The sequence below is a fragment of the Canis lupus genome, chromosome 18 (genome assembly GCF_048164855.1).
Source record: "Canis lupus baileyi chromosome 18, mCanLup2.hap1, whole genome shotgun sequence".
Classification (NCBI taxonomy): domain Eukaryota; kingdom Metazoa; phylum Chordata; class Mammalia; order Carnivora; family Canidae; genus Canis; species Canis lupus.
Genome location: NC_132855.1, coordinates 31,928,605 through 31,953,692, shown reverse-complemented (window position 1 = coordinate 31,953,692; position 25,088 = coordinate 31,928,605). Strand labels below are relative to the sequence as shown.

The 25,088-nt window shown below is 33.3% G+C and overlaps 1 protein-coding gene across 8 annotated transcripts in view; it reads right to left on the bottom strand.

The window, feature by feature from the left end:
• Positions 1 to 25,088, bottom strand: part of DGKB (diacylglycerol kinase beta) — a 694,510-nt gene that overhangs the window by 191,160 nt on the left and 478,262 nt on the right. For all 8 annotated transcript variants that reach the window (XM_072783961.1, XM_072783954.1, XM_072783956.1 and 5 more), the window contains one exon: positions 626 to 716. In XM_072783961.1, coding sequence (XP_072640062.1) covers positions 626 to 716 — 91 coding nt within the window. The remainder of the gene's footprint in view (positions 1 to 625; positions 717 to 25,088) is intronic.

Below are 25,088 nucleotides of genomic sequence, written 5' to 3'. Positions count from 1 at the left end.
AACTCATCTCCAAAAATTTTAGTCCTACTGTATCTGTATTTTTTGGTAGACCTATTTGCTCCAAATCTTTTCAAAGTGTGTCTTTTCTTGCTTTCTTTGCTCTCTTTTTGTAGCTTTTCCACTTCCTACAAATGTAATGGGAAAATGGCAACCTCAGGAACTGAGAAAAATCTAGTTAATGAATGGGAATGGAATGGAAAAGTATATTTTTTTAACCTTTATTCATGAAAGGAAGTACAATTTCAGTGAACTGTGTTTTAAAGGTTATAAGATATTGAGACCCCAAAATAAAGACTTTTTAATGTATCTTGCAAATTTTTTCTCTTCAAATACTTTCCTTTATTTTACATTTTTCTATTCACACTATGTCTAGTAACTTCCCCATTGATTTCTAAAGTTGTGTTCCACCTCCATCCTTTTATAGTGTATTAAAACAACTCCTACTCAAAACTTAACTTTATACTAATAATTCAGAGAATGCTAGAATCCCAATGAGCGACAGTAATGAAATTTTAGAATTGTGAGGTAAAGCTATGTGGATTTCTCAAAGTATAACTCTATAACATATTGATAATCAAAGTCAAACCATTTCATTGTATTGTAAAATATAACTCATTTTTCTTACTTCTATTTCTACAGATTCATGTAGCTTCTTGCAGGTGGCTGAGAAAGTTTCAGATGTGCCAAACTCAAAATACCAAAATTTGTTCTTCATTCTGAAAAAGGAAAGGAAGAAGCAGCTTAGGCAATTATCAATAGCAGAAAGGATTTTTTTAAATGAAGTTGCCCTGTCTTATATTATATGTCATAAAAAAGGTTTGAGGACATATAACATCATTCATAATGTAATAGATGGTCACATAATTTTCGAAGCTTAAATGTTGGTGTCAAATTGTATGATTGCCCCTGAGGAAAGTACAGGAATGTGTTGATCTGACAAGTTCAAGTATATCTTTGACTTTTCTATATATTGGTCGCTCAGATTTTAAATATGATTTTAGTTCATATAATTCTTAGCTTGTTCTTATACAACTTGATTTAGACCAGCCATTCTGTAATCATAAAGAGAAAAAAACCTGATTGGCGCTTTTTATGAGAAAAATGAGACTAAGCTAACTATGCTAAATTTTTCCAGATGGTTATGTATTCATTAGAAATTGGTAAGATTGAATAGCATATTAAAAAGAAAAAAATAGTGATTATCCCTAAAGCTAAAATTTAGTAACTTTGGGATAACTATTCATTATTTTTTTAAGATAAGGTCCTCCTTTCTGTGAATAATAGTGGGAAATTATGATACAAGATGGAAAAGCTAAAGAAGCACTAATAGTATTTATTAATATAACAAGAGTTACAAAGAAAATACAGTTTAAAATATTTCAGTATCAAAACTTATTGTCTCCCTTGACCCAGTAACCATATCTTTCTTTGTACCAGGTGAATAAATTTATGATGATATAATGTAATTTTACAAAGACTGACTAGATTTTTATATTACCTAATACTGGATTTAAAAATTAATTTTCATGAAAAAATGCAGTTTTTAATTATACATATTTTAACAAGGTTTTATGCCCTCAATTAGAAGAAAATACAGGTATAAAGAGATACATACTTTCACACATAAAGGCAAAACAAAAATTTTTGTCATACTCAAATATACTTCTCTCATCAAATTAATCTTTTTGACTTACAAATGATGACATGTGCTTTTCACAATAGAATGTAAAACAGTTCAACAACTTAAAATACATGTGGTAAGGACCTTACTACTTAATTCAGCCCTATGATTAGTTATGGAAAACAACATGGAACCCAATACAGTGTTTATTATTATACTGTGTTGAATAGAGTTCTCTGATATGAAATTACAAATTATAAAAATAATCTCATCTACTTAGATATATTCAGTAATATAGTCTCATACAAGATCTTGTTTCTTTACAAAATTTTCACTAGCTTTTCTTTCCTTTTTTCTTTAAGATATTATTTATTTATTCATGAGAGACACACACACACACAGAGAGGCAGAGATATAGGCAGAGGGAGAAGCAGGCTCCATGCAGGGATTCTGAAGTGGGACTCGATCCCAGGACTCCAGGATCAGGCCCTGAGCTGAAGGCAGATGCTTAACCGCTGAGCCATCCAGGCATCCCTTCACTAGCTTTTCTTGTATCAATTGCCATAATTGTGCCAGTAGTCTGAAAGTTTCCTATTCCTAGTATTCTAGTACCATGAATCCTCATTCTTTTCTAGAGAATATTTTCCTTGAGTTATGAATGAGTAGTTAAAAATAGATGATAGCTAATTAGATAAAACAAGGGTAAACATTTAACACCAAGATCTGTGGGCCTGAGCCTACATACAAATTTATATTAAATTAATGCAAATATCTACTTCAGAGAATACATGTAATTTTGCAAATTTACTCGCTGTCTGAAGTTACAAAAATTAAAAGTATTTTCCTTTTGACTCACTCTGATGAAAACATGTCATTCAATAAATTAAGAGGGAAATATTGGTCATATGCAGTAGTTTCGAGACAATCTTAGGATAATAAGAGGATGTTTTATGATTATTTGGAATTGTCTTTCTACGTCCAGCAAGTTTTCTAATAACATTTTTGTGTTAGTTTTATCCAGACCTTCCTGGATTCATATATTCATCCACTCATTAATTCAACAAATATTTAATAAGGATATCAACTTCCATATGCTACTGTGATAAATTCTAAATATATAAATATGAATACAATTATCTTTATCACCAAGGAGCTCGGAATGCTGTAAGATTATGGGCATACAAAATCATTAAAAAGTTAATGCTCTTCAAAAATATGAGCCAAGTGTTATGGGGAAGTATTTCAGTGAGTCAACTACTTTTACTCAGGAGAGTGCAGAGAGCTTTAGGAAAGAAGGCAACATTTTAATAAGTAAGCAGAAGTAGGCCCTCAAACGAGAAAGACAAGTTCTGGGAAGTTTTAGGAGTGCAGAGTAACTTAAGAGAACACAGGGTATGATATAATAAGGGTCTGTTTCAGGATATGTATGTCAAGTTAAGGGGTTTGGATGTGATATTCTAGATTAATAGGATGCTGACAGAAGTTTATTACCAGTCGAGTGGCATGGCCAGCTCTGTTATATGAGCAATAAGTTTAGCAGAAATGAATAAAACGGCTAAAATGTTGAATGCTAATAGTGAACAGAAATGTGGCTGTTGGAATAGAACAAATGAAACATAATTGAAGGCCTCAACCAAGTAGTGATGGAAACTGAGAAGAGAGATTCAATCTGAAGAGCATACGTGAGGCAGCATCAATAGGAACCTAATTGTAATATTAAGATTGTACTAATTTCTGCCATACCAAAGTTATTTCTGGTGTACATGTCGGAATTTCAGAGCATTATCCCAGCAAAAGAAGGACTTTGGATTTATATGATGGTAGGTTCTGTGACCTAATGTATACTGTGCTGCAGTTAGAAAACTGAATACACATGCACACACTTATACACACATGTATATGTATGCACACAAGACTTTTTATTGCACATAATGATTACTCTCTATTTTTTTCCATTCTGTCCATCAAAATTCTTCAGTTTAATTAAGATGATGGGGAAGTTGTATCAGCTAACCAAAATATACCAACTTTAGTAAATACATAAAAAAAGAATTCTGAGAATTTACATTCAGCCTTTATTCACCATATTAGTTAGCATTACTGCTCATGTGCAAAAGCTGCTTTAAATTCTCCATTATTACAACATTTTATGTTTCACTTAGATAAATATATGGAGGTAATAAAAAACACATAGAATCAGATTCCACATGACAAATTAAGAGCTGTTAAATTTTATTTTTTCAACCAAACTGGTCTTTAGGTTGTAGAAATGCAAAAAAGCACATTTAAACATGTATGCTATTTATTTTTATGGCTCACATTAGAAAATGTTCCAAATAATTCAAACTCAAATTTGTCAGAGAAAACCTATCTATAGCTTTGGACTTTAAGAATAAGGAACTGGACATTTAACACACTATGAAATATCCCACACCAAAGTCAAATATATTGTATTCTTAGACAGGTTTTGTGATCGCAGGTATGATGACAAATGTCCCACAAAAAGTTATTCATATTATTGTAATCTTTTTCATTAATATATTAAACTCTATTTCAATGAATTTAATTGTAAGTCTACAGGCTTCAGTTTAATATTTAAAGTGTTTGGCTACCAGATGTTCAGGTAAAAATTTAGAAAAAATTAGCTCACCTTTATCAAGATTTTCTTACTAATAGTAACTTTGCCACTTTTACATATCCTCAGGGAAATGTAAACGATCAGAGATTTTACTCAAGCAAAAGATCACTCTCTTCATTATGAAATTTAGTTCTAAACTTGGTAATTTAATTTCTAGCAATATACTTTCCTTAGAATTTTTCTTCCTGGTACACGTCTCTTGATTTGGTTTTTGTCTGCTAAGTATCGTAAATGCAGCAAACATAAAACAAACAAACGGAACATGAATTGCTAGTGCATTTCCCAAAAAGAATAACAAAGAGCCTAATTAGATATTAAGTTCATTGCTAATGAAGATGCAACATAAAGAGAGGGGTCAAACTGCCTCATTTATCTTACTGTAGAAAACTCAAGTCATAAATACACAGAAAGTTTTAATTCAGTAAAATTACTCAAATTAAAGGTCAACTTTTTTTCTCACAGATGTCTTTTTTATTTTTATTATATTATAAATATATATTATTAATATATTACTACTTAATGTGTATAAAACTGAAAAGGCTTCTATTAGACACATGAATCCTTTTTTCAAGCACCCTTAACTAAGCTATTCTATCCACATTGTATGGAAAACATGCTCATCAGATAAGAAAATAAACCCCTTTTGAGCATTGCTTTTCTTATGAAAGCAAACACATAAGGTCTTAAGTAGCTAGTTAAAAAGGATTTAAAGCCAATATGCTTTTCTACTCATTAAGGATGTTTCAAAAAATGTCATCTTTTTCATTAGCTTTCTTTCACTTTTGTCCTGTTCTGAAAACATTTCAACAGTTACTTCAAATCTGGTTTGAAAATTGTTGTCTTGTGAAGAATAGTGTTTCTAACAACTCACTAACTTTAATGTTAAAATTCAGTCTCCTAATTCTATGGAATATGGTAGGAACAGAACAGGAATTGTAAACTTGTCTAACATATCCGTGATAAGACATGCAGCACTGGTGGCTCGTGGCAACAGGGTCAGTGCCAAAAGTGGTACATTTAGGTCATAGAATCAATTCACTTTTGTTTTTCATTATCAAAAGACATTACACTAAACATTGGTTATAAAGTTACTCATTTATTCCAAAACACAGTGAGGTATTATTTTTAAAAAGAAACCACAAACCAAGTGGTTGGGCCCCAGTGGGACTTGGTTTCATGGGTGGACCAGCAGCCATCTGAGAGCTGCAACTCCAGCAGAGAGAAGCACTCATGGGATAAGGGCAGCGAACAGAAGGGTGGCAGGGCAGCAGGGACTTGTCCGTGCCACAACCATAGATTAACAACAGGGTAAAAGCTGGAGAAACTTGCAGTTACTTTGTCACCTCTTGAAGGCTGTAAACCATCATCTGTATGGACTACAGTAATAGGTATTTGTTCATAACGAACGCCATAGCCAACCAAATGAAATGAGAGATTTAATTTTTGCTTTTGACCGGTAACTCTAAATACACTAATACATGGTTATGAAAAAGGTTGTTCAAAGTTTGAGATTTTGGAATAAATGGCAAATTTTACTCCAGTTTATAAAAAATCATAGTATCAAGCATTTAAGTATGTAAATAATTATATTTGCTTATAGCAATTTGAAACTATAATTTTATGGCAATTACTATCCTTAGGAACATACTAGTAGCAGAAGTGACCCTATATTCTGTGTCATCAAATACTACATATTTTACTGATACCCTGAAATTCATGTTATTTTTTAAAATAGCAATTTATACTCCTTTCATAGCAAGTGAATACTGTTGATAATATTATTTCATAAGGAAGAAACAGCTGTAATGACTACAGTGGGGATATTTTATATTCATACCAAAGAGAGCAGATATTTTTCACATCTCCAAACAACAGGTAAAGCTATAATTTTTTTTAATGACATATAAAAATGCTTGTATCTAATGCTGATTCGTAAGATATGCTTGGTAAGTCCTCAGGAGATGATGAAACAAGCTATAGAAACCTCAGACAGAATCATATAATACTCCATCTTAGTTTGTGAAAAAAGATGGATATTTTAAAAATACAATTTTTAACCTGAAGTACTCTTACATAAGAAAAGAAATCTCTCATACAAAAGGATGCCTCTAAGGATAAAAAAATTGTATGATTTTTCAATTTTTTTTTCAATTCTCTATATAAAAGAGAAACAATATGTGGTCTAAATGAGCAGTTTCGTCTATAAGAATTTCTATTGTGATGCTGGTAATTTCTTTCCTAAATGTTTTCTCTGTTTTTTCTTTTACCAGAAATAATTAGGAATGTAAGAATGGAAAAGTATAAAAGGAGTAGTGATGCCACATTGCAAAATCTATACTAAAGAAGTATGTATACACACAGTAAGTTTCCAAAGAGCTGTGATAAATTAATAATCATACAAAATGTAAAACTAAACCTATAAAATGTTTAAATTATGTCCAAGCATGTTTACAATGCAATCTTTCAGTAATAGTTAGATCTTTACTATTAAATGTTTCATAATCATAAAAGTTACCCTAAGAAAATTGTTAGAAAGATTAAATGAAATTTGTAAAAAAAAAAAAAAAAAAAAGAAATTTGTGATAGCAATAATTGCTACTCTTATTGAGCATGGCACTGTCACAGGTGAACCCAATGAGGCTGAGAACTTCTCCCCACATCATATGGAAGGAGCATAACCTAACTCAAGAAATTCAAGGTTTTTTCCTATACTGTCTCTCATTAAATAAAATAATGAATGCAGCATCACCTGAAACTTTTTTTTCTAAGCCAAAAGGGAAATGTTAGAGTTCAGATAGGTCATCATTAGATGACTCCTTTGTTCATATTTCTATTTTAAAAGAGCTTTTATTCCTCTCTCCTGAAATCAGCAAACTAAAGATAACAATGTAATCTAGAGTTGACCGATGGGACCTGAGGGTAGTATACTATGGGCTTCCATGAAAGATTTTCCACTCTGGTAAAGAGGCACACGCAAAATAAAAGCTCTGTCCCTCCTTTCCTGTTTTTGCATGTTGCCAAATAAGGAGATTATAATTGGAGATGGAGCAGCCAATTTGCCAGTGTGAAGGAAAAGGCATGGGAAATCCAGAGATGCTAACCCAGATCCCTGACAGAGTTAAATGCCTTATCAGCCAACTCTGAAAACAGTCTGTCTCTGTATTTTACTCTTGTGAGATTTATAAATAAGCTTTTATTTATCTTGTGTATTTTGTTACTTTCTGTATTCTGAACACAGCTCATTATTGTTTATTAGATAATTTTCACACAAATTATTATGAATGAGATATTTGGAAAATCTAAATGAGGTGATCTATTTGTCATACAATACTATTTTTCTAGATGTGAAACTCTGTGGGAACAGATAAAGGAGTTAACATGGAGGATATCTATTCAACATAATTACTTGTGCTCATCATTTGACTAGACTTGACACTACCACTAAATTTGATTTTGTCATCAGACTTGGTGTCCTCTTGAATTTTCTAAAAATTATTTCCATGTATATATATTTGAAATAATCTTTGAAAAAATTCATAAAACAATCCTTTTTGAAGTATCTCTAATTTGCATCTTATGCTTTGATTGTCAATGAAGTCTGTAATGACTATTAAGCAGCTCAGAAGTCCGTATGTCTTTCCTTCACCCATCCCACTTATCAAATAATTTAAAAACAGTCATCTGTTGATATGTGAATTGATGAAATACACCATGAGATCACTGGAGAAATATTTAAGATACAGTATTTCTCACTAATATGAACAGGAAAATGTAGAGCATAGCCGAAATTGATAGTGAAAATGTAATTATGCTTTGTGTGCCTTAATATAAAAGAAAGCTATATCTTATTTAAATGGATTATTTTATTCATAACTAGAAAGCATCTATTACATGAACATTGCCTTCCATATGTTTAAAAACAAAAAGAGGAAGGCACTACAAATATGAGAATTAGCATATCTCCATGCCTAACTCTGGAAGCTAAACTGTTCTTCTCTGGTGGGATAGGAATTCATTTATTCCATACCAAGCACCTACGCTGGCCATGGTGCTACAAAAGGCATTGTAATTACATTTGTACATAAAATTAAAGAAGTCTGTGCTTGCACAATACTTAATCTCTATCAGGAAAATATCTTAAATGATTTCATATTAATTGTTGTAAGAGTTAAAACAAAGGTTTACAGGTTGCCATGAGCACGTACATAATAAAAGGGAAGAGCAAGACTTCCTTAAGGAAGGAAATGACAGTTCCTCAACCCATCCCTTTGCCTTATTTTAATTCATGATTACCAAGCAATCTGGGAGTTAATTTAGTTTTCGTGCATTTTGATACTACGGATAGGATATCTTGAATAATGGAACCGTATTCTAATTCCTGGAAAGGAATTACCACCTCCTCCCCTCTATTTTAAGTGATATATAGATTTTATTACTTAGTAAACTTGAACAAATGAGTAAGAGCCTGATCACTTCTGAGAGCCATGATACAATTATGTTTTTGCATTTACCAAAATGAGGATGAGACTATCATCACAGGCTTAAAATACTGCCCCCTGGGAGGGCTACTTGCAAGCCCAAAGAGCCTTCAGAGGCAGCAGGGACAACTAGTGGGATGAAATGAATTGAGTATGTTGAGCTAGATGGTGAAAGAATTGCTTGCTCATCCCCTCTCTTTCTACCTCTCACCAACTGACTTTTCTTCCTTCTCTTTCATTTTTTTCTGTCTCTCTCTGTCACCCTCTCTCTTTAATGTTCTAAACCAATCAAATATTTAAACACCAGTTATAAGAATATAGAGTTAATATAAGAATATAGTGTTAATATAGTTCAACAGATATTTAAAAAGTCCCTACTTAGTTTCAGGGAAATTAATTAAATGCAAGAGTTTCAGCAGACTTACAGTAAAAACAGTTCCTGTATTCTGTCCTGACACATGGACAACTCTCTACAACTAGAATATAAATTGAACGGTAACTTCAAACGCTTAAGAACTACAAGGAGTTCACATTATTAAATAACTCTGAATAATGACATTTAAAATATGTTTGCATATTAAAATATGAATGACATCTCAAATCACTAGACAAAGCAGTTTCATAATACAACATAAGGAGTTCATCTTGAGGAAAAAGATATTATACAAATATTTTTGAAAACACATTTACTTTCCATCACTAAAAGGCCAATTAATACTTCTCTATTGCTATCCTCAGTATTATAAAATAATTTTAAATTACTAATTATGTTCATTAGAACATATTATACCTTGCTGCATTTTACTGTTTCTCTTAACCAATTTTTAGGTGCTATATTTTGAAAAACTTGCAAAAATAAGAAAAAAATTACACCTTTCTAGCTCCTTCACACATTATTTCCCTTACTTTTATTCTGTGAAGACTACCACAGTTTCACAAGTTAAAAAAAATACTTCTAATAAAACTTGTTTCTATTCTTTTAAAATTAGTTAAGTGTTTACCTTTTGTTTTTCTTGACACATCAGCAGTCCTTTTCTAATTCCGTGACAAGAAGCATAACTTTGCATTTTTAAAACGCTGTTCACCTTAAAACTTCTCTCACACTACAACTAAAAAAAAGGGACAAGTTTCCCTTTTCCCAGTGTTACTGAGGAGTGGTTTAACAAACACATTACTTATTGTGTATAAAAATGATACAGATAGGAATCAGATACTTGAGATATATTGAAAATATTGGTATTTTTAATCAAATTGAAGAATTATCTAGTCTTAACACCTGAGTCAGTAAATCTATTCTTATTTAGATTGCATTTTTTTTGTCACTGATTTATATCTTAAGGGACCCAGATGACTCCCTGAAATATCATGATCTATTTTTGTTTATAGTAAATATGCTATAATTTATATAAAATATTCAGGCTGACTTGTACATAAACTAATTGACAGAAGTAGGCATTATAATTTGGGGATTAATCATTGTGCTGGTATATTCAAGTACATGTTGAAAAATCCCAAGACAGATTTGAAAGAAACATTTCCTCTCTTTTTCTCTCTAGTATTATCTGCAGTTTTATTTTAAAAATATGCCCAGTCCATATACTATTTCCTTCTATTTGAAATCATGCTCGTATTAACAGATAATAAATGAAGATGAAATCCTCTTGGAAATATTTTATAAAATAAAACTATTTTCAATTTATATTACCATAAACAAATCAATAAATCACCAATTTTTGCTATGTTGAAATACTTTGGAATATGTTGCATTTAAATAAAACATCATCTGTACTTTTCAATTGAGGCAAAACATGTCCACAAAAATAGTACTAAAATCTGAACTTACATATAGGGTTGAAGTGATTACATTCTGAATATTATTGGATATTTATAGTCACTCATTTAGGTTAATGACTCATTTAGAGATGTCTCTTATTCTCAACAGATTATACAGATTAGAGAGAATATCTCATTGTCATTTTGTATCCATCAGTATCAAAAGAAAATTTCTGGGAGGCACTTTTTAGTGAATGGTCAAATACTCATAAAATAATCATAAGATTATTCATAATTATATAATATGTTTCAGTGTCACTAAATCTTAGCCAGAGTTCATTATTATGGATTCATGAAATCACATATGTGAGTAGGAACTCTATTTCCTATTCAGCTATTTCCCTAAAAGTTTAGAACCTAATCATTTGAGATAGATGAAAACAAAAACCAACTTCCCGAGGAACGAAGGAAAAGAGCAAAGAAAGGAATGTCTCTTAGTTGTGTTCACTCATTCATTTAACCAATACTTACTGAAAATCTCTTATGTTCCAAGTACTGTTCTAGTTACTGAATATTCATCAATGATTAAAATAAAGTTTCTATTCTCATATTGCTCATAGTCATTATTTGTCTAAATGTGAGATTAGATTGCTTATTATCCCTTAGAATTAATAAACCACTCTCTGCCTCTCTTCTCATTCTTAGAGCAGAGTATATATGAAATAAAAGCCCAAAACAAATATAACAAAATAGAAACATTTTAATCAGCCAATTTCTGGACTTCCAAATTGAATTACAATTGTATTAATAATTAAAGTATTACTGAACACAATGGTAGATTATTTAACGGACACGAATTTTTCCCAGTCCTTTATGTATGCCCCTATGCAGTGGGGCTATGCCACTTTTCCCTTCTACAGACAAATCTCTTTCTCCAACCCCTTGAATCTGGGCATCACTAGCTTTAGGGAATCACTGTGACCAAAAGAAATGTAGCAGAAGTGGTAGTGTGCAAGTTCCAGAGCTCAGGCCACAAGGGGCTTGTAAATGCCACTTTTCCCTCCTCTTGGAGCACTGTGCCAAAGACTCCATGTTGTGAAGAAGCCCAGGATGGAAGATGATGTGAAGAGGAAGATCCAATCAAAGAGTTGAGCCCTGCTCATTCATTGGTTTACTGCAGCTGAAGAGCTTCCCAGTCAATCCACAGAAACAGAAGACATACTTAATTGCTCTTGTTTTAAGCCACAAAGTTTGGTGTGTTGCTAACCAGAAATGGAGAAGACACCCCAAAACATGCTGTATATCTTATAATATGCTAAGCACAACTTATACAAAAGTCAGTAAAACTTTCCATAGCTCTGTCTATAGTCCTTGCCATATAGTGTAGTAGGAAAGATAGGAATTCCTCAAATACACAAATACTGTGAAATTGCTATGATAAGACAGAAGGAAAACTAAAGATACCTCATGAGAGGTTATAACTACTGGGAGGGAAACACATTTCTGGCACAAGTGATTATAAGTACAAAGGGCCTGTGGTAGAAAGCAGATACCTAAAACAAAATGAAATGAAAGAAGGCTAAAGAGTTAAAAGGCAGAAAGTTAGCTCAATATAAGATTGTACTAGCATGTTAGGGGCAGGTATTTAGCTTCACAGCCTATGTGTCTTATGATGTATGTTGTTAGTTGCAGTACACATACAAAATTTATATTTCTTTGGTATGTGGATGTTCTTTTGATAAAATTGTTGGGTATATGAACATTCAGGAAATGGCAGCAAAACATGTTATGAAAAGATCACCAAAGTGACAGCTGAATTTCATTCTTCAGAATTCTTGTGTAGTCAAACCTTCAGAGTTGAAACTAAGTAACCTAAATAAATGTAATAATGGAAATGAATGAGAGAGAAAAGAGCTCTAGTGATTGTGCTTGTATTTGTCTTTCAATTGAACAACTAGACTTTTACTTTGAAGAAAAAGAATATGATAGGGCAAATAAATATAGTAATAATCAGGGAAATCAACAAGTTTCTCTTATATTTGTTGGCTTTATACTATGTGGTCATCAACTTTATTAATTCAGTATAATATAAAGAATATGCAAAATTCTTAAAGTGTGATAAAATTTCCAAACTACTGCACTGTTTTCACAAAATGAAAGTGTCTTGTGAAAAAAGTAAAAATTATTTTTGAGCAGATAAAACTAGTAAAATATTTCTGTTAAAAACAAAGTTCTGCTTTCCTCCTAGTTAAAAAAATATAGATTTTGCCATTAACAACCCTGGAGTTCCCTTCCTTTGCTTTCTAGACTCGCAATAATATTAATGTCCAAAGTAGAAGCAAGTGACCATGATGAGGAGGCATTTTGAGGGATTATTGATTTAAGCAATAACTCCATAAAGAAAGGCAAACAAAAAGAAAAAAAGAAAGGAAAGAAAAATTCTGAATTCCTTTTGTTACATTCAATAGTCACAATAGAGTAATTTTCTCTCATCATCCATAAATCTATCATCTTGCTAATACTTCAGTAAAATCATTTCATTGTAGCATATAATATATATTAATAAGCTACTAGACTTTTTCTAATAATCTACTTTCCTTTCCACTTTAGATTTAACAATCATATAATAATCACTGTTCTGCTTGCAAATGAATCATACGCAATAGTAAGGAAATAGCTACGAGAGAGATGCAGCCCAGGAGAGATTTAATCATAGGAAATGGCTGACTTTTTATTTCCAATAACCATCTGCACTCATGGTAAATCAGGTGCTAATGAAGCTCAGGACCAGACTGCACGGGAGCATAAATCTCAAGAACCAAAAGTCGTGGAGCAACAGACTTAAGAAAAACAGAATTTTCTAAGGAAATGCACCAAGATTATCATATAGAAGGTCACCATCTGTACATGTGTCACATAAGTGAATATATTTGGTAGTCCTAACACCACTTTATGACACTGACTGTAAACATTAAATATATATCTTTCTTTTGAAACTCACCACTTTAAAATATTATGAACATTTATGGGTTTCCTCTCAGACAGTCAACATCTTGAGGGTAGGGGCTCTCCCTGCCAGTTTCATTGTAATCTTCACAGTGCCTTAGAGTTATAAGCAGTCAATACTTGAAAAATAAATGATGGGAATGAAATTATTAATTGTGGACTTCCACTTTTAGAACAGAGAAATATTGCAGTTTTTTTTTTTCTAGTGGACGAGGAAGCTAAATCTAAATTTGTTGGAAGGTATGCCAGAGATGAGATTGGACTCCAGACTTCTAAGCATTAGTCAATATGACTATGTTTTTTAAGATTTTTGTCTGTTATTGTAATCCTCAGTGTCATGCCTTAGTCATTGTTGGAGCGATATCGAAAATATGAATTAGGATAGAAGTATAGTGGCACAGGCTAACCCAGAACTACTAGTATAATTCAAATTCTGTGTCACAGAAAAAGATTCAAGTCTGAGGACTTGACAAAACATTGACCTTTTTCTGTATGCTAGTGTAAAACATGGACCATAACTGTTCCCATGATTATTAATGATTGCATCTTTAACTATCTGCAAATAATACAAAAGCAAGGGGCCTGGAATCACAGGTAAAGATGAGGTATGGGATTTCTATTATCACTTGAATCAACCTGAATTCCCATCATTTAGGACTTAATATGACTTCAACATTCTCACGTGTTTACTATGTATGTAGAAATCCTAGTGAACTGCTAAAAAGTCCTTTCTCTCACTTTTGTAAAAATAATCCTGTAAAACACCAAAAAAAAGAAAATCTAGACACTTGAGCCAATTAGTCTGTAATTACTTTATGAATTACATGAGGTAAATAGAGCAGCAGTTCTTAATTTCCAGTGGATCATGATACTTTGAGAATTTGATGAGAGTCAAGAACCTTCTTTTCTAAAATATACACATGATGCATATGTAAAGGATCATGCCTAAAATTTCAGAAGTTTAACAGTCTCCTTGAAATCTATTGATAGCGCCCAGAACTATGTAAATCAAGTTAAAAGTCTTGACTATGGTCATATTTGCAAACTCGAGAATTAATAAAAAGCCTCAAGGTGGTATGGGTAATAAATGACAGATCTTGAATGTAAATTACTTTTATCTCCTTTTCAAAGTTATTTGGTAGCCAGAATGTATCATGGTAGATCACAAATGCAATTTTCAACTTGTGTTCATATATCTCCATGAAATCCATGTGAAATAAAATTATTGTTCTCATTTAAATTGAGAAGACAGGCACAGTTTACCATCTAATGGATGCGACAGATTGAGAACAAAATATATAGATGTATAGACATATATTTATTTTGCTATTCTAACAAGAATTCATAAAATTAGAGTTGATTACATTTTATGCATGGGTTTTAGCTCTCAGTCTGTACTCCTGCATCCAGTGAATTTATATTGCTGTATCCCCAATATGTTGCCATATTACTTACTGAAATCTAATTTGCTGTTAGGAAGAGGAACATTTGTATATACCCTACAATACATTATTTTCACATTTACTGTTTTTCTCTCTCATTTTTCTTCATACATGGAAAAAAATGACTAACCTTTGTCTCATAATACAAAGTATTTTACCTGAAGCCAAATCCTAGTCTTTCCTCAATTCCACAAATAATATAAACTGAAGAAGGATTTCATGGTGTCTCATATTGTTTTTAGGCATATTTTAAAATAATGAATTATTATTAAAGATAGATTTGAAAGCTAAATATTAAATTTAAACTTCAAATTTCCTTCAAAGACTTCCTCTATAATGGAAATTATACTTTCATAATTATATCCCTATTGGGTTAAAAAAGTAATAGAAATACCTTAAAAACAAAATGTGAAGGAACATACAATTAGCAATATAGTCTGTAATGCAAATACCTCGTAACTTGTGGTAACAAGCAGCAAATGAGTCAAAGAAACACATGCTAAGGCACTGTAGTCATAATTACTTGCATCCTTGTGACTTTGTTTTTACTTGTTTTGTGATATTGTTACCATTACGAGGATTGTGTATAATAGGAGGATTTACAGATAATGATGATACCTTGGAGCATTCCCTTGAACAATCAGCAGGTACCAAATCATGTTTATATGTATTAATCTATCACTTTACATATTCACATTATTTAAGGACTCATATACTTTCTTAGAAAACAAATAAATGGTGCATATTTTTAACTCTGAATATTATTCAGCCATAAAAAGAATGGAATCTTACCATTTGCTAAGTGAAGTCGAAGGGAGACAAATACCATATGATTTCACTCATATGTGGCATTTGACAAAGAAATGAGCAAAAGGAGAGCCAAACCAAGAAACAGAGGACAAATGATTATGAGAGGAGACGCAAGTGGAGAGATGGGTTAAATAGGTGATGGTGATTAAGGAGTCAACTTGTGATGACTATCGTATATTGTATGGAATTTTTGAATCGCTACATTATACACCTGAAACTAATATTATACTGTGTGTTAACTATATTGGCATTTAAAGTTTTTAAAAAATGACTAAGATAATTTAATAAAGCATATCTTTTGAATCTACCCATTTAGTTTTGTCCATATCTATTTATACTACATTAATCCAAGTTATTATCACTTGTTTTGATTATTATATGAACACAATTTGACAAAATTGTCATCTTTTTGGGAACTATATGGGATTATACCTGCTTCCCCTCTTTTGCTGGGATGGGGCCATGTGGCTACTTTTGACAAATGAGATGTTAGTTAATAAACATGATGTGAGTCATTTTAGGACTGGAACATTTAATTGCCAAACTCAGCTCTTCTGAAATTCTCTTCTTAATAGCAAGGTTCAAATATGTGGCTATTCTATCAACTTGGATTTTTAAAATATTTATTTATTTATTTGAAAGAGAGAAAGAGAGAGGCAGGAGAGAGAGGGGCAGAGGGAGAGAATCTTAAACAGACTTCCCACTGAGCCCATGTGGGGGCTCTACCTGGGGCTGGATGTCAGAGATCATGACCTGAGCCGAAATCAGGAGTTGGACACTCAACTGACTGATTCACCTAGGTGCTCTTCAATTAAGATTCATGATTAGTAAACAATGCTGCCCTACCCCTGCAAAGAACTTGGAACATAATAGAGATATTTTGTGATTTTCAATCACCCTTATTTTGGGGTTATTATCTTGGTATAACACTTTCTATCATTGTTGCTCCATTTCTAGTCTCCAAAGAGGAGCCATGTTTTGTCCATTGTTTCAATTTGTGAAAGTTACTGTTATATTTAATTAAATTGATGGAAGCAATGTTATAATATACTAAATTATTTTTGAAATTTTTCTTTAAATGTATTCTACAGAATTAGTTTTTTGCTCAAAATAAAGTTTGAGTTCATAAATTAAAATGTTAGTTGCATCAAAATTCCTAACCTAAGGTTGAAATGTCTTTCCTGTCCTAGCTCATGACTGATGAAAGAAGAAAATTGATAATAAGGAAGAGGGGAAGGTTCTTCACTCATTTCTCATGCAGGACTTCTTCTCTTTCTGCTCCATCTTATTATCCATGTTCTCTGACTTTTCCAATTTTGACCACCAGGTAGGATAAGAGATAAGGAGATAGTTCTTACTTGATTTGTACCACAGCAGAAAGCTTCAACTAGTACATTCTAGTTTTGTCATACTTTTACCATTGTGCACCTGAGTCCCCGCTTTCATTTTTTTTTTTAAGAGATTCCTCCCTGTACTGTCCTCCATCCTTCACCTCTAGTGGTGAAGATATTTCTGCTGCAATTCTTGACATGGTCAAGTGCTTTATCACTCCTCATTTTGAGCTCCTCCACATCCTCTGGATGGCTGGCCATCTAACTTCCTCTTCCTTATGCTGAGGCAACTTTGTTCTTTCTGGAAGATTTAAAACAATCCCAAAGCAGCTCATGGTCTCCCCTTTCCTCCCTGCAGAACTCACACATCTAGCCTTCAGGCTACATGTTTTCCTATCAAACTCAGAGACCACACACTGCAATCTTCTGCTCTACTATCAATAGCCACTTTAGTCAGCTTCCCATCCTTTACCTCACTCAGATCTGACTCATACACGATGTCCACATATAAAGATTTCTAAATGAACTTCCTAAACCTTTTCTCCCAATTTTGGTTTAGGTGGACTTAGCAGGGATTGACTTTACTGAGAGGAGAGGAGTGAAGTGCACCTGACAGGGTATCTCCCTCCAAAAGAAATCCTCTTTGAAACTCTTCCAATCTCTACCCATTCTCTGTCTTATATCTTTGGTGTGGTGGAGTGCTTTAACTGTCTTAAAACTGGTTCTGTTCTTAAAACTGCACCTGTATTTGGAATTTACCTCAACTGAAACTCCCATTATAATAATCTCTTCCAAATATAAATCAAGTTTTACCAACTCCACCTATCCTCTAAACTCTCACCGACACCTTATTAAAATTCTCCAGTGACTTTATGTGAATTTAGGATACAATCAAATTAAGTCTATATAACTCCTTTATGATCAAGATCCGATCTGGGTTTTTAATTTTTTTTATTTAAATTCAATTAATTTAGATCCTACCTGTTTTAACAATTCTGTGATAATAAGAGCTAGTCACAGGGGTCTTCTTCGATTCTTATATGAAAGCACTTTTTTGCCTTAAAACAAGGTTTCTCAATCTCAAGACTACTGGTATTTCACTGTCTGTTAATTCTTTATTGTGAAACTATCCTATGCATTGTAGGATGCTTAGTGGCAGACCAGTCCTATCCATACTATATGCCTATTGCACTTCTCTGCCTCATGACAATCAAAAATGCTTCCACACACTGCCAAAAATGTCCCTTGAGGAGAGAGCAAATAATCCACCTATTACCTTAGAAACTTCACGTGATACTCCCTCTTCCTAAAAGTTTCTCTTTCTCATTCTTCACTTAGAAAAGACTACTTATCTTTAGCCCTGGATGATCAAGACTAAATTTTCTTATTATAAAGCATCCTATACTGCACTTTTTCTTTGTGACCAGACAGGTTTTTAATAATCCCCTGATCCTTTCCAAAGAGATAATTTTTTTAAAAAGATTTTATTTATTCATTCATTCATTCATTCATTCATTCATTTAAGAGAGAGAGAGAGAGGCAGAGACATAGGCAGAGAGAGAAGCTGGCTCCTCTCAGTGAGCCCAATGTGGGACTTGATCTTGGATCCCAGGATTATGCCCTGAGCCGAAGGTAGATGCTCAACCACTGAGCCACCCAGGTATCCCATAAAGAGATACTTTTTGAATGTTGGTACCTGGCACATGGCACACACCAAGGCCAGAACAACAAAATGAAGCCATTGATCATATAATTGAAGGGTGAGGAAAAGCCAAGTCTCTGTTGGGAGAACTTTCCAGGTAGTGTAACAGTTTTTATTTTATTTTAAATTTGCAATCTGTTGAATCCAAAGCCTTCACTGATGTTTCCTCTGAGAGCAGAATAGATACAACTGAAGGAGTAACCAGAGCTAACATTTATTGAACTATATGGTTTACACAAAATGACAGGTTCATTCCTCACAATGAATTTATGACTAGTATTACCTTTATTTTTACAAAAGACAAAACTAGAGACTGAGAAAAAATAAATTATTAGTTAAAAGTCAGGTATTGGCTTCACTACGGACCTCACTTTGCCCAGGCCAGGCATAAACCTGCCTTCAGTCTTTATACTTGCTCTTCTCTCTGCCTGCAATTTTCTTCCCTTAAATAACCGCATGCCTTTCAGCTCTCTATTCAAATGCTACCTTCTCAGAGAGGACTTCTTGACTATTGTGTTTAAAATTCAACCCCTGGGATCCCTGGGTAGTGCAGCAGTTTAGCGCCTGCCTTTGGCCCAGGGCGCGATCCTGGAGACCTGGGATCGGATCCCACGTCGGGCTCCCAGTGCATGGAGCCTGCTTCTCTCTCTGCCTGTATCTCTGCCTCTCTCTGTCTCTCTCTATCTCTCTGTGTGACTATCATAAATAAATAAAAATTAAAAATAAAATTAAAAAAATAAAATTCAACCCCTGTTGAATTCTGGCATTCCCTGCCATGTTTTTTTTTTTTTTTTCCATAGAACTTCCTACTTTCCCAAATACTGATGCTTTAGTTGTCGATTATCTGTCTCTCCCAAAAGACTAGAAATTCCTTGAAGAAAATGATCTTGTTTAATGGCTATATCTTCAGTGCCTACAACATGTTTTAAATTTGGTAAGTTGTCCATAATATCTGCTGAGTAAATTTAATACATTTCCAGCCTCAACATGGGGTCTTAGTATTTGATTCAAACCACATAGTATAGAGACCTGGATTGAAATGTTCTCTCAAACTTGTCTCAAGCATGCTTTAATTTTAGTTTTCCACAAATAAGGATACCAACAGTGAAAATGTTATACAGATAATACAGGATACAAAAGTATAGAAGTGGCCTTCTCCCGCCTCTCTAGTTTCTGTTCAGAAAGTAAAGCCCAGAGGCAGAAAGCAAGTGGACACCCAGCTTGCACTTGAAGGAAGCTGCCAACATGAGCTGTGGCTGAATCAGAGGTAGCCTGAGAGGATTCTTCATGAGGCACCAAAATCACCTGCTATGATAATCCACCATAGTAACCTTTTATATTTCTCAAAACCCTCTTTAATTTCATAACTAACCTAATTCATCATGTAATATTTTAAATATATTTTCTATCCTTCTTGTCAGAGAGACTGTGAAAACAGATGCTTACTCTTATCACAAAAATAACCTTATATCAGATGAAGATTTTACAGCTCCCCCCACCAAAAATTAACGAAGTTACTAACTATGCAATTTTTCATTTTAAATTAAATCATAGGAATAATTTTCCTCTCTCCCTAAACCCATTAAAAGTCCAGTACTTTATAGCAGAGATGACATTGAATGATTCACAAATTAATGAAACCATTGTTACAGTGCTCTAAACTTTAGGGAATAGAGTTATAAAAGCCTTATAAAATCCTGACTGCCCCCCTCCTCTGCCCCTTCAGCAGCACGTGTGTTGCTTATTTAAATACTAAACCTATGTAAAGCCACTTTACGAACACTTTTGCACCAATTTTCTAAAGTGAATACCCAGATATTTCCAGGCAGGCAGATTGTCAAGCTTGATCAGTCAGATTGTAATCTTGTTTCCTGAAGCAAAAGTGGGCTTTCAATAAATGGCCAAACTTGGAAATTTCTCAGATAGTGTGAGAGTATGGAGTCCTTTCCTTGCTCCCAAAGCCATGGGGAAAATTTCCAGGAAACCCATCGCATAAGGCTACATGTGGCCTTTGAAATTTAAGGCAATACTTAGAATGTGTTAAAACAGGACTGTTTTGCAGTCCATGTTGTGATGTTACAGCAACCAGACTGTAGGAGAGGGGGTTCAGAACCGTGAGAACCCCTAAATTTGAGATACTTTGTGTCATGATAGTCTGACTTCTGTCTCAAGGGATTTTATCCTTTGACCCATTGTGCAGAATTGTTTCCTGATTAGGCTGTTTCAAGGCTAAAGGGACAAAAATAGGGTTGAGCAGCCAGCCAGCCAAATGTACCTTTTATAAATCTATCTCTAAACTTGTAGAGAACTCTAACAATGGTTTCATTAATTTAGCAATCATTCAATGTCATATCTATTATAATGTACTAAGCTCTTAAGAGAGAAAGAAAAAAGAAAATTGTTTTATTCTCATGATTTAATTTAAAATGAAAAATTGCATTGATGGTAGTCTTGTTAAACTTTTTTGATTTGCTTTATGATTAAAGTATAGACTTTCTTTTCTTGAGGCCCGTACTTTTGTCTACTATTCTAAAACTCCTCAGTGAACATTCTTATCTTTCTAGGACAGGTATGAAAACACTTAAGTGATTTTAATAAAACTGGTAATATGTACTTAAAACTTGGTAACAAATGCAGTCCCAAAAGATACTTGTACTAAAATAGTATATATAAAAACAATATACCTAGACAGGACCCCAAGTTATCTGTGGTAACAATAAAGCACTGTGTTCTCCATCAATAATCATGCACTTTATCTTGTCTGGGCTCCTCTCCTAATCCCTAAGGCTTCCTGGGGACATCTGCCAGAACCAGTTCCTAGCTCCCAGAGTGACCTGTGTTCCCCTTGGCTGTGTGCAAAATTGTTCACAGCTGAGGCTTGGGATTTTCCCTCTGAAGTATCTTCATAGACAGGCTAGTATTGTTCCTTCCTCAAAGAAATATGATGGTCTAAACCATCTAATGATGGTCTAAAATTTCTGTCTGATTTCTAAACAAAAGGTTTTCCTAGAAAGGAAATTCCTTGGATCTGCCGGCCTACTAAGTGTCCCCTATGAATCCACAGAGCAGTTGAAGTATATAAAAGTCAATCAGACACTCTTGGCATAGCTTAGACTTTACCCAGGCTGGCCCAGCAAAAACTGTGTAAATTGCATGGCTTCAGGAGAAAGATTCTACTGAAAGTAAGAAATAGTGAAAAACAAATGAATTTAATTCTGGCTTATGAGGCCTCTACTAAATTTGAAGCTGTCCTCTTTATGAACATTGATTCTCTTTAGAGGTTCAGTCATTTTTATGGGAAGAGAAGATGACATTCTAATCCATCGGCCTATATAAGCAGACTCAAAAGTATAAAATTGTTAATTTTGTAGTTTTGAATGTTCATTTCTTAGTATGATAAATGTATCATAACTATGTAAGATTAACTTAAGGGGAAAATAGATAAAAGGTATATAGATATTTTCTATACCATCTTTGTAAAATTTCTGTGAATATAAAATTATTCCAAAATAAAAGTTGTATTTAAAAAATCACTCGTAGAGGAGATCTCTAGTAATTCAAAAAGTCAAACATACAGTAGGGAATGGTGTAATCAATCTTTATAAAGCATGGAAAATTACCTGATATCTATTCTAGAACCACTGACTATTTTCATTAAAGACTAACATTAAATGCTTTTAACCAATTTGTTTCTTTATAAAAGATTCATAGATTTAGGAAAATGTATATGGTAGGATATGTACTGAAAACTTAAAAACTCAAAGGGACCATAAAGATCCCTTATTTTAAATAAATGATATACTTGAAAGCATTTACATTTATTTTCTTTAGACCTCCTTTTACTAGGTGATATATAAGCAAATAGAATTAAGAAGGGAAAACAAAAGAAACCAATCTATATTTTTGCTCTTGTTCATTATAAATATTTACACATTGTGATGAAGTATGAAAGTGGTTGTTAGGAAAACTAATTTGGGAGGATAGGAGGATATTTTTATTAAAAATAAGGTAAGACATAATGAGCTTGGGGAAAATGTCAACTGAAGAAAAAATTTTATACATATGTGTATATTTATATTAGTTTATACACGTGTATTGTTTATATATTAGTTTTTATATATATTAGTTTTTACTAACATCCTTTTTAAAAAATACATTTTTTTAAATTGTAGACAATTATGCCACATAAACATTTTAAGACTTTTTCCTATTACACCAGATTTCTTCATTTTCTAAATTTAGTATTTATAAATCCAATTCATTTCTCTGGCTTCATTTTCTTGTCACATTTTGCTGAATTCAGTGAGTATTTGTTTTCAAATCCTCTTTAAATAAGAGTTTCCATTCCTTTTCTTCATCTGTAAGTCCTTATCCATGTACAAAATCATTTTTGTTGAACCAACTCTCCAGTTCACATACCACTGTCACCAAAAATTCTACAATGAAATCCATCATTAGATGCCTCAAAGAAATTGTAGATTCATTTTTTCCCACTTTCTGTATCTAGTCTGTACTTAAGCTTATAGGGAAAGAAGAAAGAGGGTGGCAGGAGTCCTGATTAATGTCAGGTGTTGGTGAGTTCAATTGGCTTTAAATAATTGCTTCTAATATAATAATTCCTCCTTTAAACTCTGCTCAAATAGGCCCCTATCTACTTCTAGAGCCTGGAAAGTCCTCTTTTCTGATGACAAAATATACTAGTGTGTACCCTGGGTAGGTCCTAGATTGGCAAAGGGGCTGCAATGCACAGGAGATATGCACAGACTGTGCTGTAGATGAAAGTGAAGTCCCTTTGATAGAGCTAGGGGTGGAAAAGAGTAAAAGGCCATCGCTTATTGCTGAGGCCAGGGGCTCATTCCCTCTGTGCTATCACCTCCACATAAGAAACTCCAAAGGGTTAGAATCTGGCTTTCTCTGTTGTGGCACCAAGGTAATCAGAGAGCCTATTTACTTAACATCAATAAGCAAGCTGGTTAGAGTGATTTAAAACTTTTAAATATTTGACATATAGTGTATGGACCACCATTTGTACTTTTGCTCCAGGTCCTAAAAACCTCAGGATAAGAATTCTAGTGATTAAGATTTATGGAATGACTTCTCTATGTCAGATACTATGTAAAAAGCTTTACATGTACTATTTAGTTCATGTAATAATCTTTTGATGTAGAAATAATTCATATACACATCCTGCAGATGAGAAAATAGGAATTAGGAGAGAAGAGTGATCTCACTAATAGATTCTCCTTTTAGTCACAGAGTTTTCAAGAATGTTCTCTCTTCAACATTCAGGAAGTGGGCATCCATACAATTTTTTCCTGTTTTTGGCAGTGTCCTAATCACACTTTTTTTCCTAAATTATATTGGTCTTAGAGGAATGGTGATGATGTTTGCCAGTTTCGGTTTCTATCTGTGCTTAAAGTGGAATAGCACCCAAACTCAGCAATCCATGGCTTTGGTTATTGATTTTGCCAAATCTTGGTAATAATGCAATATTTTCAATATGTCAGGGTGATTTCTTTTTGGATCCTGAGGTGTGTGTTTCATATGAGCTCAAATTATCCATCTTTCTTCTCCATCTTATTTTTACAAAACAGTTTATTCTAAGGACTGGAAGAGTCTTCATCTCTGATTTCGCCCCTGATAGGCTGGTAACAATTGCCTGGATGGTTCTGCCAAGAAGGATCATGGGGCTGCATGTGCATGCAGCAGAAATGAGCAACTTAGAAATGCGGAGTGAGAGTACACCTTCTGTAAATTTCTTATCCACAATTAACAGAGTTCCTTTGCACAGATATACAAAAGGTAGCATTTTTGTCCACCAAAGTGTTATTCAATGAGGCACAAACAAAAGTACAGAAGAAAATGCCATGTATTCTTCATAGGTACTTTTCTTTTGCATTTCTCATCATCCACTCCCAATGATCTCTTTAGTACTTGCATACATGTGCACTTGTATGCATTCCTGCACACATCACAAAGTCTGTAAGACATAAAGTGTAGGTGGTTTTATAGAAGGAAAAGCCTTGATCCTGCTCACAAGAGTGTTCCTATAGATCCTACTGATAGGCATGACTAATTAAGAGAACTTACTAAGGGAGAATCAAAGACCAGAATAGCAACTCTTAGGAAATTAAGCATTCCATTTTAAAAGATAACGAGTGTTTACAATATGAACTTCCATAAAGTGTATGAGTTTTTATTGCCATGGGCTTTTCCCTGTAGCTACAGATCAAGAGGAAATAACAGAAGGTTCCTAAGGGATAAAATGACAACTTGGTTGGAACAAC